The 18,876-nt window shown below is 37.0% G+C and overlaps 1 protein-coding gene across 16 annotated transcripts in view; it reads left to right on the top strand.

The window, feature by feature from the left end:
• Positions 1-18,876, top strand: part of ENPP3 (ectonucleotide pyrophosphatase/phosphodiesterase 3) — a 188,003-nt gene that overhangs the window by 141,356 nt on the left and 27,771 nt on the right. For all 16 annotated transcript variants that reach the window (XM_077143950.1, XM_077143954.1, XM_077143951.1 and 13 more), the window contains 3 exons: positions 96-224; positions 599-630; positions 4,548-4,675. In XM_077143950.1, the coding sequence (XP_077000065.1) occupies positions 96-224; positions 599-630; positions 4,548-4,675 (289 nt within the window). The remainder of the gene's footprint in view (positions 1-95; positions 225-598; positions 631-4,547; positions 4,676-18,876) is intronic.

Genomic DNA, 18,876 nt, shown 5'->3' on the forward strand with positions numbered 1-18,876 from the left:
CTTTAGAGAGCACACAAAAATAATAGTTAAAGATCACCAATATTACTACCTACAAACATTCTGTGTAAAATTATTTCTTTTTTTTTTAAATTCAGGAATGGATCAGACTTATTGTGACAAAATAGAATTTATGACAGATTATTTTCCCCAAGTAAACTTCTACATGTACCAAGGGCCTGCAGCCCGCATCAGGTCTCGTAACATACCCCAAGACTTTTATACTTGTAAGTATGAAGACATGCACACATGCAAATCAAATAAAACTCAGAATGAATAAAGACAGCTCCTTAATTCTGAGAGCACATAAAGGATTATTTGTCCCCCTTCTTCCTTCCAAGATGACCACACAGAAGCAAATGAGAAATCACCATGTTTAAGTACAGTCTACCATCTATGCTAATATCTAATATTATAGATATTAGGTTGAAATATATTCTCCTTCATTTCTAAATCATAAAATAATTCTTGGTTTAAAATTATCTTTAATTTTACCTTATCATAACCTTTAATATAAGTATATGTCAAATCTACCTGAGGTATTCACATTTTTAGTTGTTGCCAATTATAACGTGACATATTTTTCTTTCTTTTGAAACAGTTAATTATGAAGAAATTGTTAGGAACCTCAGTGTAAGTATACAGTCTCCTTAATATATGAATTTAACATTAGGGCCCTAATCTGGATTTCCAGAAATGTATATGCTACATTTCTGAATCCAAGCCACTTGCGATTTAGTTTTTAAACCCTCCATCTACACTAGATAAAGGCATATCAGTTGCTTTCATTTCAGTTGTTTTCACTTTGGGATTGAAGCCTGTTCAGATAGTTAGTTTGGGGTAGCTGATTTGTTTAGCTGCTTGACATCCATTCAAAAGGGCTTTAGGCAGCATTGCTTTTCACATATTTTTTGGAGTGACTATAATCCAAACATAATAAGCCACACTCTCTTATAGCTCTTCTTGAAAAATCATCTTTTTAACCCCTAGCATAATTGCAAGTTGTTTTGTTTAGCTCCCTTAACCCAGTTTGTAAAAAAATGAGTATCCAGAGCCTAAAACAGGTTTTTCAGAGTGCAGTTCAATACTTTTTCTAGAGAGGGATGAAGTGTTCTTGTGTAGTAATTTGAAGAGTTATGTATTTAAGGCATATTCACAAATGTGCTGCATTTATTTCAGTATAGGTAGTCAAAAAAGTGTGAATAATTGAAGGTAAGGAAACACTGGGAAGAGAGTGGTTAGTAAAATCTGGGATCCTCTAGAAGTTTGAAGGAGGAATGACCATCAGAGCAGAAATCCTTTTAAGATTTTTGCACTCCTTTTTCTTCTTATACCTTCTAATGCTCTAATCTTGAAGAGTAAACACGTTTAACAATCTCGCCCCCCTATTGCTAAAAGGTGCGATGCATTGTATTTGTGCTTATTGACGTTGTAGATGGTGGTTTAGATTTCAATGTGTGGATTCTCTAAATCTATATCTTGTTTTCCTTTGTGGCATCACCTCATACTCCATATAGTTGAAGTCTTGATGGTGAAGAAAGGCAAATCTTTAATAGTACCAGTGGCACAAGGGGATTGGATACAGTTTTAGTTTTGGTAGGATGCTTTGATAAATTTCAAACTGGTTTTGGCTTAACAACAGGAACTTATTGCCTCACAGTTTAGAACCTAGAAGACTTACTTCCTTTTGAGGCCAGTAGCTTTCTGGCTGGCTGGCAATCCTTGGGTTCCTTGGCTTTCCAGTGACATGGCCATGTCCTCTCCTTTCTTTGTCAGGCTTCTGCTGACTTCTTGCTTCTGGCTCCTCCCCATGTTTTCTCCCTCTTCTTCAGTTTCTTTCATTTTATAAGCACTCCAGTAATTGGAATTAAGACCCAACCCCTTTCAGTTGGGCTACACCTTAACTTAAAATAACATCTTCAATTGGTTCACACCCATGGAAATGCTGACCAAGACCAGGAGCATGTCCAGTCAGGGGTCCACAATTCAACCCACCACAGATACCACAGGCTTTGGAAATCTGCTGTATGGGACCACAGATATGGACTGGCACTGGTGCTGTAACGCCCAAAGGATGGGCAACCATTTCACATAGTAGTTCATTATTTCCAGGAAAACATATCCTGTGCTGGTACAATATTTCCAGTAGTGCTGGTCTGTGAACCTCTATTAAACTTATGGATAGACATAACCAATACATGAAATGGCAACTCTGAAGTTCTATAATATTCTGGTCACGAAAGAGTCATCACCATCAACTTTGTTTTTAGATAAAATGAACAGAATTGTATCTCAACTTTGGTGTCTTGATCCTAACACTCAAATGCAAGGAATAACCGTGTCCTTCTTCAGAGGTTGACACTGTTGCCCCGATTTCCCCAGAGTGACTTGGATACACACCGGCTAGGAAAGGGTGGCTGATCACATGACCTGTGGTCCTCAGGGGGCAGGTCCTATCCCTTGTGTCTTGAGTGAAGCTGTGTAGTCAGCAGCTTCTATGTCTGGAAGTTGTTGTGGGGCGCACCGAAAGAGAGACCACGTAATTCAAAACTGCAAGCCAATTTGGAGTCTTTATTAGCCGGCTGGCGACTGCCCCAGAAACTTCCAAGAAAGAAGATTCAGAGAGCAGCCCCTAGAGGTTTTCAAGGTATGCTTATAAAGGCTAAAATTATGTTGTGGTTTTGCAGTTGCTAGCAAGCAAGTGTATCATAGAAGCAGAAAAATGCTGTTAGCTGTTGCCAAAACACATCCCGTTCTCTCAGTTTCTTAACATTGGTTATTGATTAACTCTTGGGGACATTCCCCCCCAATGTTGTGGGGACTTTCCCTGCTTGGGCCTGATTGATTGCTTCCGGCCCTCCACAGAAGTCAAGAAAAAATATTGGCTCAAGAAGGAAATAATGATAGATGAAAAAGTAGAAATATAGAACCCTGAAAAAAAACTGACATAAATAAATGTGCAATAAATGCTTTTTTCACTTTCATTCTGTAACTCTCTTTTCTCTCGCATATTCCGATTTCTCTTTAAATTGTATTTTATTCAATTTCAAAGCTTGTATTATTTTAAATAAATTAAGCATGAGAGAATAGTTGCACAGACCTTAATATTTTTAGAGATATGAGGTATTGAGGTTTAAAATTGTTCTAGTTTGCTAGCTGCTGTAATGCAATATACCAGAAACAGAATGATTTTTAAAAGGGGGAATTTAATGAGTTGCTAGTTTACAGTTCTAAGACTGAGAAAATGTCCCAATTAAAACAAGCCTATAGAAACGTCCAATCAATGGCATCCATCCAGGGAAAGATACCTTGGTTCAAAAAGGCCGATGAAGTTCAGGGTTTCTCTCTCAAGTGAGAAGGCACATGGCAAACACAGTCAGGATTTCTGTCTCAGCTAGAAGGGCACATGGCGAGCAAGACATCATCTGTCGAACTTTCTCTCCTGGCTTCCAGTTTCATGACGCTCCCTGGGAGGCGTTTTTCTTCTTCATCTCCAAAGCACTGGCTGATGGACTCGCTGCTTCGTGGTGCTGCAGCATTCTCTGCTCTCTCTGAATCTCCATTCTCCAAACTATATTTCTTCTTTTATAGGACTCCAATAAACCAATCAAGACCCACCCAAATGAGTGGAGACATGTCGTCACCTAATCCAGTTTAACAAACACTCTTGACTAAATCACATCATCCAGGAAGATGATCTGATTACAGTTTCAAACATACAGTATTGAATAGGAATTGTTCTACCTTTATGAAATGGGATTTTGATTAAAACAGGGCTCTTCTAGGGGGCATTCATCCTTTTAAACCAGCACAAAAATAAATTAGGAAATAGAAAAATAATTAATTGCTTCTCTTCTTGTTCCTCCAGAAGATCATGAGGAAGAAAAACGTTTCCCATTTCTTTATTTTTTTTCATGAATAGATAATGTCACTTGCATTTTTACACAGTTAAAAAATATACCATAATTGCAGCAATAATTATTGAAAATTCTGTTACATGGAAAATCTGAAGTTTTCTTAACTATTGAAATTTTACTAGGTTTCTAAAACTAATTACTGAATTGAAAATTAAGCAAATGTAGGTTATCTAAAGGTAAATTGAATTAATTGGGAAGAGGTTTTTCATCCAATTAAAGTGATTTTTTAAAATGTTTGCTCATAATACTGTGTTATATACTTTTTATATATAACTTATAATGAAACATTATAATTGCAACTCTAAATCTAGACTTATTACTGATACCTATTCTCTGCTAATAAATTAATGCTAACTTGATATATGCACAGGAATAAAACCTTAAAGTATCAAATACCAAATCGTGATTTATATTAGATTTCTCCTTGCAACCTTAATGTTGTCACAGAAATTTAGAAAATATAATTAGGGAATATGACCCCATTGATAACAGATTTAATATTTCTATTTTATTACCTGAGCTTAAATTCCCTGGCTTTTCAAAAGCAGTTAACGAATTTTCTTAGAAGATGAAAATTTTGAAGCCGTTGGCCATTTTATAAGTTTCATGTAGAAATAATTTCCTGTTTTTCAGTGCCGAAAACTGGATCAGCATTTCAAACCCTATTTGACTCCTGATTTGCCCAAACGACTGCACTATGCCAATAATGTCAGAATTGAGAAAGTTCATCTCCTGGTAGACCGGCAGTGGCTGGCTGTGAGGTTGGTGTGTCTATGTACTTACAATATTTTTAACAACCACCTTTCCTCATAAATGTACTTAACCTCACCCCGCCATTATGGTCTTAGAATTTTTCCTGAGCATTGATACTTTCTTGATCTATTTTACATACTGCCATGCTGTCTAGCACTTCTGTATTTGGACTTGTTGTTATGAGTGCAGTCATCTTGTCATCCTAATTTTCACGATATATATGAGACTTTGGGAGAAGGTAGAGACTGTTCTTGTCAGTATCTGCACATTTGTAACCCCCACCCTGGACTTTCTTTTCATGTACATATATTTTTAAAATTGAGTTATCTTCACATACCATATAGACCATCCAAAGTATACAATCAGTGGCTCAGAGTATCATCACACAGTTGTGTATTCACCACCATGACATTTTTAGAGCATTTGCATCACTACAGAAAAAGAAACAAAAAGACAAAAGAAAACCCCATATCTCATATACCTCTTACCTCCCCTCTCATTGATCACTAGTACTGCAATCTACCCAATTTTTTTACCCCTTCCCCCCAACCTATTTAATTTTTGTCCTTTATTAAAAAAAATTTTTTTTGTATGCTCTATGGCGGGGCCACATTTCATTATTTTTCCATAGGAGTATCCCATTATTGCAGCACCATTTGTTGGATTTTTGTTTGGTTGGTTTTTGTTTGTTTGTTTTGCTTGTTTGATTTTTTGAAAGTACATGGACTGGAATTGAACCCGGGTCTCCCGCTAGGCAGGTGAGAATTCTACCACTGAACTACCCTTGTACCCTCATCCCCCTATCTTGTATTTTTTTACTCATCTGTCCATACCCTGGATAAAGGGAGCCTTTCACACAATCACACAGTCTCATTGTAAAAGCTATATAATTATACAATTGTCTTCAAGAATCAATCCATTGGATTACAGTTCAACAATTTCAGGTACTTCCCTCTAGCCACTCTAATACATCATAAAACTAAAAAGGGATATCTATATAATGCATATGGATAATATCCAGAATGACCTCTCGACTCTGTTTGAAATTTCTCAGTCACTGAGACTTTATCTTGTCTCATTTCTCTCTTCACCCTCTTGGTCAAGAAGGCTTTCTCAATCCCATGATGTTGGGTCCTGGCTCATACCCAGGAGTCATGTCCCATATTGCCAGGGAGATTAATATCCTTGGGAGTCATGTCCCACGTCGCGGGGAGAGCAGTGAGTTCACCTGCCAAGTTGGCTTAGAGAGAGAGGCCACCTCTGAACAACAAAAGAGATTCTCTGGGAAACTCTTAGGCATACCTATAAGTAGGCTTAGCTTCTCCTTTGTAAGAATAAGTTTCAGAAGGACAAGCCCTTCTGAATGGCTTGGCCTATTAAATTGGATGTCCCTAACGATTACAAGAATATCAGGAATTCCCCAGGTGGAGAAGTTTAACATCTCCTCCTTTCTCCCCAGATCCCAAGGGGACTTCGCAAATACTTTTTTCATTCTCTGCCCAAATCACTTGGGGCATCACACTAATCTGCATGAACCAATAAGATCTTACTCCCTATTCAAGATTCCATATAATTATAGAGTTTGAATAGCTGATCATAAAAATTAGATTCGATAGTGTACTACCAAAAATATAAATTTTGCACCAAATAAACATCTCTTCCTTTGGTCTCACACAGAATTTGAAGTTTTAAAATACAGAGCACATCATCCTTTGCCTTGTATTCTGATTTATCTTAGTCCTATATAGCTTCATTCATATCTTTACTTGAAGTCTGATCACCTTTTCAACTTTTTAAGCAGTTACTGTATGGGGAACCACTGACTTTCTTAGCTTTGGAGCTCTAACTCTGAATGTCAGGTTTCACATAAATACCCAAAGTTTCTGGGAATGACCAGGTTATACACAAGTAGCTCAGCATCTCAGAATTTAGATGTAGTAGTTACATCTCTGGAATGGATGTGATTGCTGTAAGAGCTTACTATCTAAGAACCTTTATAATGGGATTTAACCCGATAACCTATGCTCTCAAATTCAATTCTCCAAGTTTATATATTAAAGTTAGTTCATATGATAATATTTGTCTTTTTGTTTCTGACATTTTATTCAACATACTGTCATCAAGGTTCATTCTCCTAGTTGCCTGCCTTACAATTTCACTTCTTGCAGCAACTTGGTAGTCTATTGTGTGCATGCACCACAGTTCCCCACTCCATCCTCAGTCATTGTACCCACTTCTATCCACTGCAAGTTGCGAATTTTACCACCATAACCACCAGTGTGCAAATGTCCATTTGTGTCCCCACTCTCAGTTCCTCCAAGTATACACCTATATATCTAGCAACAGGGTTTCAGGATCACAAGGCAACCCCACACCTAGCCTCCCATTGAGCTACCACACTGCCCTCCACAGGGGCTGCATCACTCTGCTCTCCTACCAGTGGTGAAAAGTTACATTTCTCCCTCCACATTTTCTCCAGCATTTGTATCTCTGTTCATTTTTAAATGGTTTAATCACATGTCATACAATCCAAACTAAGTAAGATATCAGAGGTTCCTGATATAATCACATAGCCATTCCTTCACCACCATAATCTATATGAATACATTTTCTTTTCTTCCACAAAGAATCCCATACCCCCCATACCCATATCCCCTGCTTATTGACATTTAGTTTTGGCATATTGCCTTTGCTACACTAAATGGAAGCATAGTATAATATTACTGTTCATTGTAGACCCTGGTTTGCATTGATTGTATTTTTTCCTGTATTTCATCCCATTTTAACACCTTGCAATGTTGACATGTTTTTGTTCTCCCTCATGCAAAAGTATTCTTATATTTATACATTTAATCACCAACATTGTCCACTTTAGGCCTTGCTAAGGTGTACCAACTCAGTCTTTATCCTTTATCTTTCCTTCTGATGGCATACATGCCCCCAGCTCACCTTCCTCAATGTTACTCACACTCAGTTTCTTTCAATGTATGTGCAGTATTGTGCTACCATCAGAGAGTATTTCACTATCCATTTCTAGATCTTCACAATCAGGCCTGTTGAACATTCTGTACACCTTCAGCACCAAATGCCCAATCTCCACACTCTTTCTATCTTCTGATAACTTGTGTTCTTAACTCTAACTCTCAAAGTTCACTCATTAACGTTAATTCATATTAGTGAGACCATACAGTATTTGCCCTCTTGTTTCTGGCTAATTTCCCTCAGTATAATGTCCTCAAGTTTTGTCCACATTGTTACATGCTTCATGGACTTGACTGTCTTATAGCTGCATAATATTCCATCATGTATATATATATATATATACTGCAGCTTGTTTAGCTGTCTGTTGATGGACATTTGGCCTATTTCCGCCTCTTGACAATCATGAATAATGCCCTTTTTAAACATTGGTATGCAAATGTCTTTTGTGTCCTTGCCTTCAGTCCCTCTGAATATATACCTGGTAATGCAATTCCTGGATCATATAGTAACTCTATACTCAGCTTCCTGAGGAAATGCCAAACTGCCTTCCAGAGCCGTTGCACCATTCTACATTCCCACCCTTGGTCTATCTTAAGGCAGAAGTCAGGATCAGGTTGAAATCAGTTGTCTTCCAGGCTGCTAGTTAGCAATTGATTAGATGGCTTCTTAAGATATTTGTCATCTCTGTGATTTTTTTAAAAGAGCACTTTGTGTTTGTAAGGCCACCTGTTCTAGTTTGCTAGCTGCTGGAATGCAATATACCAGGAACAGAATGCCTTTTAAAAAGGGGAATTTAATAAGTTGCTAGATTACAGTTCTAAGGCCGAGAAAATATCCCAATTAAAACAAGTCTATAGAAATGTCCAATCAAAGGCATCCATCCAGGGAAAGATACCTTGGTTCAAGAAGGCTGACGAAGTTCAGGGTTTCTCTCTCAAGTGAGAAGGCACATGGCGATCACAGTCACAATTTCTCTCTCAGCTGGAAGGGCACATGGAGAACAAGGCATCATCTGCTAGCTTTCTCTCCTGTCTTCCTATTTCATGAAGCTCCCCGGGAGGTGTTTTCCTTCTTCATCTCCAAAGGTCCCTGGCTTGTGGGCTCTCTGCTTCTCGTGGCCATGTGGTTCTTCTCTGCTGTTTCTGAATCTCCATTTTCCAAAATGTTCCCTCTTTTATAGGACTCCAGAAACTTATCAAGACCCACCCAAATGGGTGGAGACATGTTGTCACCTAATCCAGTTTAACAACCACTCTTGATTTAATCACAGCTCTAGGGAGATGATCTGATTACAGTTTCAAACATACAGTATTGAATAGGGTTTATTCTGCCTTTATGAAATGGGATTTAGATTTAAACATGGCTTTTCTAGGGGACATACATCCTTTCAAACCAGCACATCACCCAAGTAGTTTTAACCTTTATTTATTTTTTTCCGATTGTAATTCATGTGGTGAATGGAGCATTTGCAAAATATAAATGTTTAGAGAAAATAGAAACCATTTTGAAGCACTCCATCCCTAAATAACCAATTAGCACACTGGGTCAACAATGTTGTATTACCTGCTCACTATGTGTGTATAAGTCTCTGCTGCAGTCATTTGCACTAGAGGCACAATTCCTTCCCTCAGGGAGCCTGTGCTGTGTTGGAGAACTACAGTGAACCATTAAGCAAATAAATATACATTTTCCAGTAGTTACACTAATGTCTCTAACTTTTTAATTTTGTTACGCTATTTTTTCTCATAGGCAAGTACATAAATGGAGTCATAATTATATTGAGTCTATTTTCTGGCCTATCTTCTTTCATTGCTAATAATAATACCAAGAGGATGGCTAAATCCTTTGCTCACACATGGCCACAGGGTAGAGGAGTGGCTGAAGGATATGACTGACAAAGAAAAGAGGAAAAAGATTAGGGAACTGAGCACTAATACCAGTGTGTTGCAGAAGAAGGAGTTGTGGATTTGTCAAGGTCTATGATATGGGATGACTGGTAAACCCAAACAGTATACAGCTAGGTTGGAGAACGTGCAGTTTCACGCTTGGCCGCTAGGTGGCGATGGCCCTGTACTTGAGATTGGAGCGTCGGCGCTGATTGAGCACATCCTTGGGGTGTACTGAAACCCAGAACTACATTCTCTAAAAATACCTCTTTCCCTAAAATAAGTGAATAAAATTAAGATTTACTAATAATAACATACAAAATTGTTGGTAATTTATGTATGTAATGTATAAATAAATATATGTCCCAATGGGGGTATGCTGTCAAATATTTAATGTTAAAGATGAGATCAAAATTGTTAGGTGCACCTGAGAAAGCACTTGTCCATCTTACAGCAGGGCCTGTGGGTTATGGAACCCTGAAATAAGAGTTCAGCAGTCAGAATACTTCTGGGTATCAAGTATGAATGTCCAGTCTCAAATTATGATCTTTCTCCAGTTTTTGAATAGCTAGCAGTAGCCTAAGAGTTCAAGCCTGGCTTCCCTTTAGCTAGTTGTTGAGACCTTGGACAAGGCTAATGTGTCTCAGGGCTTCATTTTCTTAATCTGTGACTCAGGATTAGCCTGTTTTATTATTCTCTTGCCACTATTGTATAAGGTAAATTAATTTATATCAAAGGAATTTATGTACAGCCATAACAAGAGCAATCATAGAATCTAATCTGATTTAATCCTGGATTTGCTCCATCACCAACTCTTAAAGCATGAATCTAAGTTTACCAAGTTGTTAAATGAAACTGTGTCTTTAACAACAACATGCAACATTTGTAATTAGATTAGATTTTCTTGTCAAAATTGTAGCTAACTTCATCGGTTTTTGTAATCCACTTTCATCATCATCATACAGATTTGCCTAAGTATTTTACCAATTTGGGGAAACCCAGTTTATTTTAAATTATATTTGACATATTATTAAAGTGCTCTTTCAGAGAACATGATCGATAGATTTTTTAAAAAAATTATTGTGGCACTGTATAAATATATATAACATAACATTTGCCATTTTAGCCATTTTTACGTGTACAGTTCACTGACAATTACATTTACAATTTTGTGCTATCATCACACTGTCCATTCCTCAAACTTTTTCATCATCCCAAACAGAAACTCTGTACGCATTAAGCAATAAATCCCAATCCCCCGCTCTACCCCCCACCCACCCTAGCTTCAGCTCCTGGTAACCTCTTATTTACTCTTTGTCTCTCTGTTCGCTTTAGAAATTTTTTGTTTTTTTACCATTCAGTAAATGTTTATGATAAAGTTTCAAACTAACAATACAAAGATACTTTCTTAATCTGAAAGCTGTATATCCCAAAACTAGCACTAACATTATCTTTCCTGTGATAGCTTTTTGTTTTAGCATAGCAACTGGCAATTAAGTCCCAGGCTCCTTACTAAGAACTGGAGGTAGCAGACAGGTCCCCACCCTAGAGTGCTTTGCCCAAATGGGAAAAAATAACAATTCTAGTCAGGTATGATAACTGCTGTTTAAGAGTGCAAGGCTCAGGAAGGCAGGAAGATTAACAGCACATCCTCCGGTGTGGATGTAAGGGAAGGTCAGAGAACACTCCTTGTTAGGGTTCCTGATCTGGTTTAGAAGACCCAGGAAGTGTTAGACAGATGCTGCCAGACAGCAGGCCCACTCCACGCAGTTATACAATTTTACACTGTTGGGAGGCTCTCAGCCAAGAAGGCGAGTGGGAGCTCAGTTTCCTAATCCCTCGTCTGCAAGAGGAAAGAGACTCCTTTTCTTGGTCGGAAGTTAGTCTTCTACTTACCAATCCTGGTGCACTGCCAGGCTGTGTCCTGCTAGAGGCACTGCTTTTTCACTTGCTCTTCTCAGAGACAGTAGCCTTGATTTAACCAGCAGAACCACTCTGGAGTTGGGAAAGGTAGAAAGAAGGAAGCAGGTTTTCTGGATAGAGAAACTAGATTCCAGCAATTGTAGGTAGTTCAGGCCTGCTGGAGTGCCAGGTGAATCAACTACCCTCTGCATGAAGCACCTTACCTGGTTGACTGTTATCCTGAAGAGAAGAGGAGACTGTTGGTTGTTTTCAGGTGCCCAGGGGTGACTTAGCAAGATTTGCGTTTTGGAGAGAGTTACTACATGGAGGAGGATGCTCAAGTGAGAAGCTGGGAGGCCTGTGGGAAAGGCGATCCTGTCCTCACTACCATGACAGCCCCAATAAGACTGTGAAATGGAGGAGACGGTGAGACCAGGTAGCAGGAAATGTGTAAGGTTAACATACAACCCAGATTCTCCAGGATAGACCTGGTGTATCATATCCTGTCCCACATATATACTCATTGGAACATTGGTTGCCATTTCTAGCAGTGATAGTGTTAAGTGGGACTAGAGGTGTGTGTGTGTGTGTGTGTGTGTGTGTGTGTGTGTGTGTATGTGTGTAAGTGTAGGTTAGTTATGTGGGAAGATTCCGAAGTTCTGAAGGCAGAATGAACAAAAATGAATGAAATGAAATGTGGATGAATGAAACTCATTCAGGCCACAGGTAATTAGCATCTGGCTTAGAATAGTGGCAACAGAAGAGGAAAGAAAGGAACAAATAGGAAAAGTACTACAGAGAAAGAATTGCTAGAACTTGGCAACTGAATGCCTGTCAGGTGAGATGTCTTGCTCAACTCCCTGCTGTGGCCGAGAAACTCAGACTTGATTTCAGCTTTATTAATTAAACTTGGAGAAGATACTAGAGAATTTGTTCCAAAAGATTTCATATAGTACTTGGAAGTTAAGCTCAACTATGAAAGATAAGATCAACTTTCCTTTCTGAATGTCAGCATCCATTTTTCCATATGTAATTTCCAGAGCCAAATTAATGGTTGGAAAACGTAAATGTGCAGTAGGCGAGCCATTTCTCAGGTGTTCACTTAGAAAGCAATAGAAAGTGGATAGAGCTTTTTCCAACATTATTTTTATTTTTTGTTTCTGAATGTAATTTTTCAGTATTTGCTATATTTTTCTAATTGTAAATAAATATAAAAAAGATTCCTGAATATGGAAGGAGAATCACTTATTAATTTTTAAAGTTGATTTGTTAAGGTATTACTTAATTTTCTGCTCTAATTGAGCTGGCAATGTAAAAAGTAACATCGCATATGTGTGTGTGAATATTTATTCTGGGAGGGAAGGTGGGGGACCAAATGAAAGAAATATTTTTTAAGGTAAGCCTTTGGATATAGGAGTCCTTTTTTTTCCCCTTTAGAATTAAATTTGAATGCAAATAACATTCAGTTGCTTTTAAATATATCACTTTTTTTTCAAGTATACAAACGAACTATATATAAAATAGCTGATAGCTAAATTCAAAGATTAAAATCCAATAAAGTAGACAAGAGACTAATTAAATTTGAAAAATCATTCAAATTATAGGCAGGGAAAACAGCCTATTGAAAATCATCCAAAAGTAAAAAACAAACTCTGAATTTATAGAATATACTAACTTTTCCTTTCCAGTGTTTTAATGAACTTACCCTGTGTATTTTTTATCCATGCTTTCATTTTCCTAGACATTTCACTATAAAACAAAAATCAATAACTTTCTCACAATTCAAAAAATTTATTTTTAATTGCTTGAAGTAGAATAGTAATCAAGCTTTTCTTAATCATGCAGTCGTTGATGCATGAAGGTACAGGGGAACTTGAAGACGAATTCCTTTTTATTTTTTGCTTCTACCTTTATCATTTTTTTTTTCTGTCAATGAGTATTGACTCAAGGACTTTTTTATTGTGAAATATATATACAAAAAAGCAGTAAGTTTCAAAGCACACTGCAACAATTGGTTATAGAACAGATTTCAGAGTTTGGTATAGGTTACAGTTCCGCAATTTTAGTTTTTTCCTTCTACCTGCTCCAAGATACTGGAGACTAAAAGAAATATCAATACAGTGATTCAGCAGTCATACTCATTTGCTAAATCCTATCTTCTCTGTTATAAATCCTCCTTCACCTTTGCTCTTTCTACAGATCTTTAGGGATATTTGGCCTGTGCCCTTTTTCTAAGTTTTTCATGTTGTAAAGGGCTGTTGATAATATGGAATAGGGGATGGAATTAGTTGATGTTCTGGAGAGGCTGGCCCCTCTGGGTTCTAGGAACCCATCTGGAGATTGTAGTTTTCTTGAAAGTAATCATGGTGCATGGAACCTTTGAAGAATCTCAGATAGACCCCTAGCTGTTTTGTAAGGTTGGCAGAAATGGTTTTGGTTGGGGTTTGGCAAGCCATGGAACATAGCTGAAACTTGCATCAGAATAGCCCTCAGAAGAGCCTCTCTACTCTCTTTGAACTCTCTCAGCCACTGATACCTTATTTGTTGAAATTCTTTTACCCTTTTTTGGGCAGGAAGACATTGTTGATCCCTTGGTGCCAGAGCCAGGCTCATCCCTGGGAGTCATATCCCATGTTGCCAGGGAGACTTTCACCCTTTGATGTCATGTCCCATGTTGGGGATAGGGTAATGATTTTACTTGCAGAATTGGGCTTGGAGAGAGAGAGGCCATATCTGAGCAACAAAAGAAGCTCTGTGGAAGTAACTCTTAGGCATAGCTTTAGGTAGGCTTAGCTTCTCTGCTACATAAATAAGCTTCACAAGAGCAAGCCTCAAGATCAAGGGCTTTGCCTATTGACTTAGGAGTCCCTAATGTTTGAGACAGTGTCAGGGGTTTCCCCAGTGGTAGTTTAATAGTTCCATATTTTTTCTCCCATTCTTCAAGGGACTTTGCCAATACTTTTTAATCATATGCTCAACATACTGTGGGGTGTATCCAGGCATTACATTAAGTTATGCAGAATTATAAGCCCTCATTGCCATTCTGGGCTTCATATGTTTAGGTTGTCTAAATGATTTATCCGGACAGTTAGATTATATATGCAGAAAATTCAGGTTTTGAACAAAATAAATCCCTTCCTTTGATCTCATAGAGTAGGTGAAGTTCTAAAATACAGGCAATGTCTTCCTTACCCCTATATTCTGACATGTCTTAGTCCCAACCTGATTGGCTTATCTCTAATTGAAACCTAATTGCTTTTTCAATTTCTTTAACAGTTGTTATATGTGGCAATGCTGACTTTCAGACTTCTGTAGAATGCCAGCTCTGAGTCTTAGGTGTCATGCAAGTACCCAAAATTCCAGGGAAATACCAGGTTATACATGTATAGCACAGCCTCTCAAAATCTAGAAATAACAATTACAGATCCAGACTAAATGTGCCTGCTCTAAGAGCTTATAATCAAGACCCCAATTTTCTTCTAAGCATTTTCTAAATGAGACCATACAGTATTTGCTCTTTCGTTTCTGACTTATTTTGCATCACATAATGTCCCCCAGGTTCATACACCTCATTGCATGCTTCACAACTTTGTTCCTTTCTGTACAGCACAATATTTGATCATATGTGTGTAGCACTGTGCACCATTCTACTTCACAGTCAGTGTGTCCTTCAGCCACCTCCATTCACTGGGCATCATGTACAATGTCCAAGGTCAACACTCTATGCCTCACATTATCCTCACTTAGTTGTATAATCATCAACACCCAATTTTAGACAATTTTTATTGCTCCCAAGAGAAAAATAACCAATAAGCACATCCTCACCAAATAGAAGATCCAAATCTCCCCTTAACTTTTGTCCTTCCTTCCCAATTACTTGTTATATTGCTGGGGTACTATTGATATCTTCCTGTTAAACATAGTCCATAGAATGCAATAGTATTTTTTCCCCTTTAACCTAATATTATTTACTCTTTGTACATGATTCATACCTTTGAAGTAGTTCATGCAAGAACTTATTTGTATTTGTAATATTAATCGGTGGGATTACACACAGCTCTATACAACTCCTTTCAATCATGTTCACCTTCAATATGGCAATGTTACTTATAGACCCACTAATGAACTGCCTTCACTTCTATCCAATCCCATTTATTTAAGTTCAACCTTATTAGCTGTTTATCCACCTCTAGTTTCTGTGTATATCTAAGTCCCCTACATTCTGTATTATAAACCTCTGAGTTTACCTTTACCAAGGTCATATAAGCAAATCACACAGAATTTATCATTTCGTGTCTGGCTTATTTCACTCAGCATTATGTCCTTAAGGTTGATCCATGTTGTCATATTCTTTGGGACCTCATTTCATCTTACAGCTGCATAATATTCCAAAATTATGTATGTAACACATTTGTTTATCCAATTGTCTGTTGATGGACACTTGGATTGTTTCCATCTTTTGGCAATTGTGAATAATGTTGCTATGAACATCGGTGTGCAAATGTCTGTTTGTGTCACTGCTTTCAGTTCTTCTAGGTATATACCGAGTAGTGGTGTTGCCAGGTCATAGAGCAACTCAATATTTAGTTTTCTAAGAAACTGCCAAACTCTCTTCCATAGCAGCTGTACCATTATACATTCCCGCCAGCAGTGCATAAGTGTTCCAATTTCTCCACATCCTTTTCAACATTTGTAGTTTCTGTTTAATAGCAGCTATTCTTATAGATGTGAGGTGCTATTTCATTGCTATCTTGACCTGCATTTCCCTTATAAGCTAATGAAAACGAGCATCTCTTCATGTGCCTTTATTTTAATTACTTATTTTTAATTGTTTACTTGTTATTTATAGATATTATATATTCACATACTATGTATGTAATCATCCTAAGTGTACAATCAATGGTTCACAGTATCATCATATGGTGGTGCATTTATCATCACAATCAGCTTTTTTTCTTTTCTGTGAAAAATAGCATATGTGAAAAAAAGCAATAATTTCAAAGCACACCACAACAATTAGTTGTAGAACAGGTTCCAGAGTTTAGTATGGGTTATAATTCCACAATTTTATATATTTTTCTTTTAGCTGCTCTAAGATACTAGAGACTAAACAGAATATCAGTATAATGTTTTAGCAATCACACTCATTGGTCAAACCCTACCATCTTTGTATAACTCCACCATCACCTTTGGCCTTTCATTCTTTAGAGGTCTTTGGATTGCCCATTTTAACTTTTTCATGTTGAAAGGGGCTATCAATAATCTTCATGTGCTTTTTAGCTATCTGTATTTGCTCTTCGTAAAGGTGCCTATTCATATCTTTAGCCCATTTATAATTGAGTTTTTTGTTCTTTTGTTGTTGAGTTAGCTGTATGTTATATTTATGCATACAGGATCTCAAACCTTTATTCAATACATGTTTCTCCTGTTGAATTGACTACCTCTTCACCTTTTTCACAAAGTCTTTTAAAGCACAAAAGCATTTGATTTTCAGGAGTTCCCATTTATCTATTATTCTTTCATTTCTTGTGCTTTGGGTTCTTCTGGGAGTTTTTATGTATATTTTATATTTAGGTCTTTGATCCACTTTGAGTTCATTTTTGTATAAGGTGTAAGATAAAGGTCCTCTTTCATTCTTTTGGTTATTGATACATAGTTCTCCCATGCCTATTTATTGAAAAGACTGTTTTGCCCTGGTTCAGTGGATTTGGGGACATTGTCAAAGATTAGTTGACCATAGATTTGGTGGTCTATTTCCATATTCTTGATTTGATTCCATTGGTTAATACTTCTATCTCTGTGTCAGTACCATGCTGTTTTGAGTGTTGTGGCTTTATAATAAGCTTTAGAAACAGGAAGTGTTAATTCTTCCACTTCATTTCTCTTTTTTGGGATATCTAGCAATGTTGTGTAGTTTTCTGTGTACAGGTCCTTCACAACACTGGTTGAGTTTACTCCTAGATATTTGATTCTTTTAGTCACTATTTTGAATGGAATTTTCCCCTTAATTGTCTCCTCAGCTAGTGCATTCCTTGTGTATAGAAACATTTAAACACATTAATCTCATATCCCACCATTTTGCTGAATTATTTTATTAGCCCAAGAAACTTTGTCATACATTTCTCAGGATTTTCCAAGTATAGTATCATGTCATCTGCAAATAATGTAAGTTTTACTTCTCCCTTTCTGACGTGGATGCCTTTTATTTCTTTGTCCTGCCTGATTGCTCTAGCTAGAACTTCTAGTACAATGTTGAATAATAGTGGTGACAGAGGGCATCCTTGTTTCACTTCTCATCTTAGGGAAATAGCATTAAGTCTCTCACCATTGAGTATAATAGTGGCTATGTGCTTTTCACATATGCCATTTATCATGTTGAGGAAGTTTCCTTTGATTCCTACCTTTTGAATTGTTTTTATCAGAAAAGGATGCTGAATTTTGTCAAATTCTTTTTTAGCGTCAGTTGAGATGATCGTGTGATTTTTCCCTTTTGATTTGTTAATATGTTGTATTACATTGACTGATTTTCTTGGGTTGAACCAACCTTTCATTCCTGGTATAAACCTCACTTGATCATGGTGCATAATTCTTTTAATGTGTCATTGGATTTGCTTTGCTAGTATTTTGATGAGAATTTTTACATCTACATTCATTAGGGAGATTGGCCTTTAGTTTTCCTTTCTTATAGCATCTTTACGTGGTTTTGGTATTAAAGTGATGTTAGCTTCATAAAATGAGTTAGGTTGTGCTCCTTTTTTCCTCAATGTTTTGGAAAAATTTGAGCAGGGTTGGTGCTGGTTCTTTTTGAAATGTTTGGAAAAATCCCCCTGTGAAGCCATCAGCCCTGGGATTTTCTTTTATGAAGATTTTTGATGGCTGATTGTATCTCTTTACTTGTGATTTACTTGTGTTTGTTGAGATCTGCTATTTCTTCTTAAGTCAGTGAAGCTTGTTCCTGTGTTTCAAGGAATTTGTCCATTCATCTAACTTGTCTAGTTTGTTGGCATATAGTTGTTCATAGTATCCTCTTATTATTATTATTTTTTTAGCTTGTAAAATAATTTTTATTTTCATTCATTTTTGAATGGACATTAATACTCAATATATATTTAACATCTTAAAATCACACAACTGAGTGAAAATAAGGCATCAAATGGCACACTAGAAGCAGAAACTGCTTATTAATTACTCATCACTTCATGAAGCTATATCCATCTATACAAAAATAAACACTATAGAGAATAGACTGTTGACTAAAGCCAATAATAATAAATGAAAAGCATAATTATAAATAAATTCCAGATTTTAAACAGGAAATTTGTAAAAACTTTACTGTGAAAGGATTTTCATTCAAAGTAAACAGAATACATAGTACCTTCAAACCAGTAAGTTAATAGATACATTTTCTCTCTTAGGTGAGCCTTATCTAAATTGAGAAC

Source organism: Tamandua tetradactyla, chromosome 25, assembly GCF_023851605.1.
Source record: "Tamandua tetradactyla isolate mTamTet1 chromosome 25, mTamTet1.pri, whole genome shotgun sequence".
NCBI lineage: Eukaryota > Metazoa > Chordata > Mammalia > Pilosa > Myrmecophagidae > Tamandua > Tamandua tetradactyla.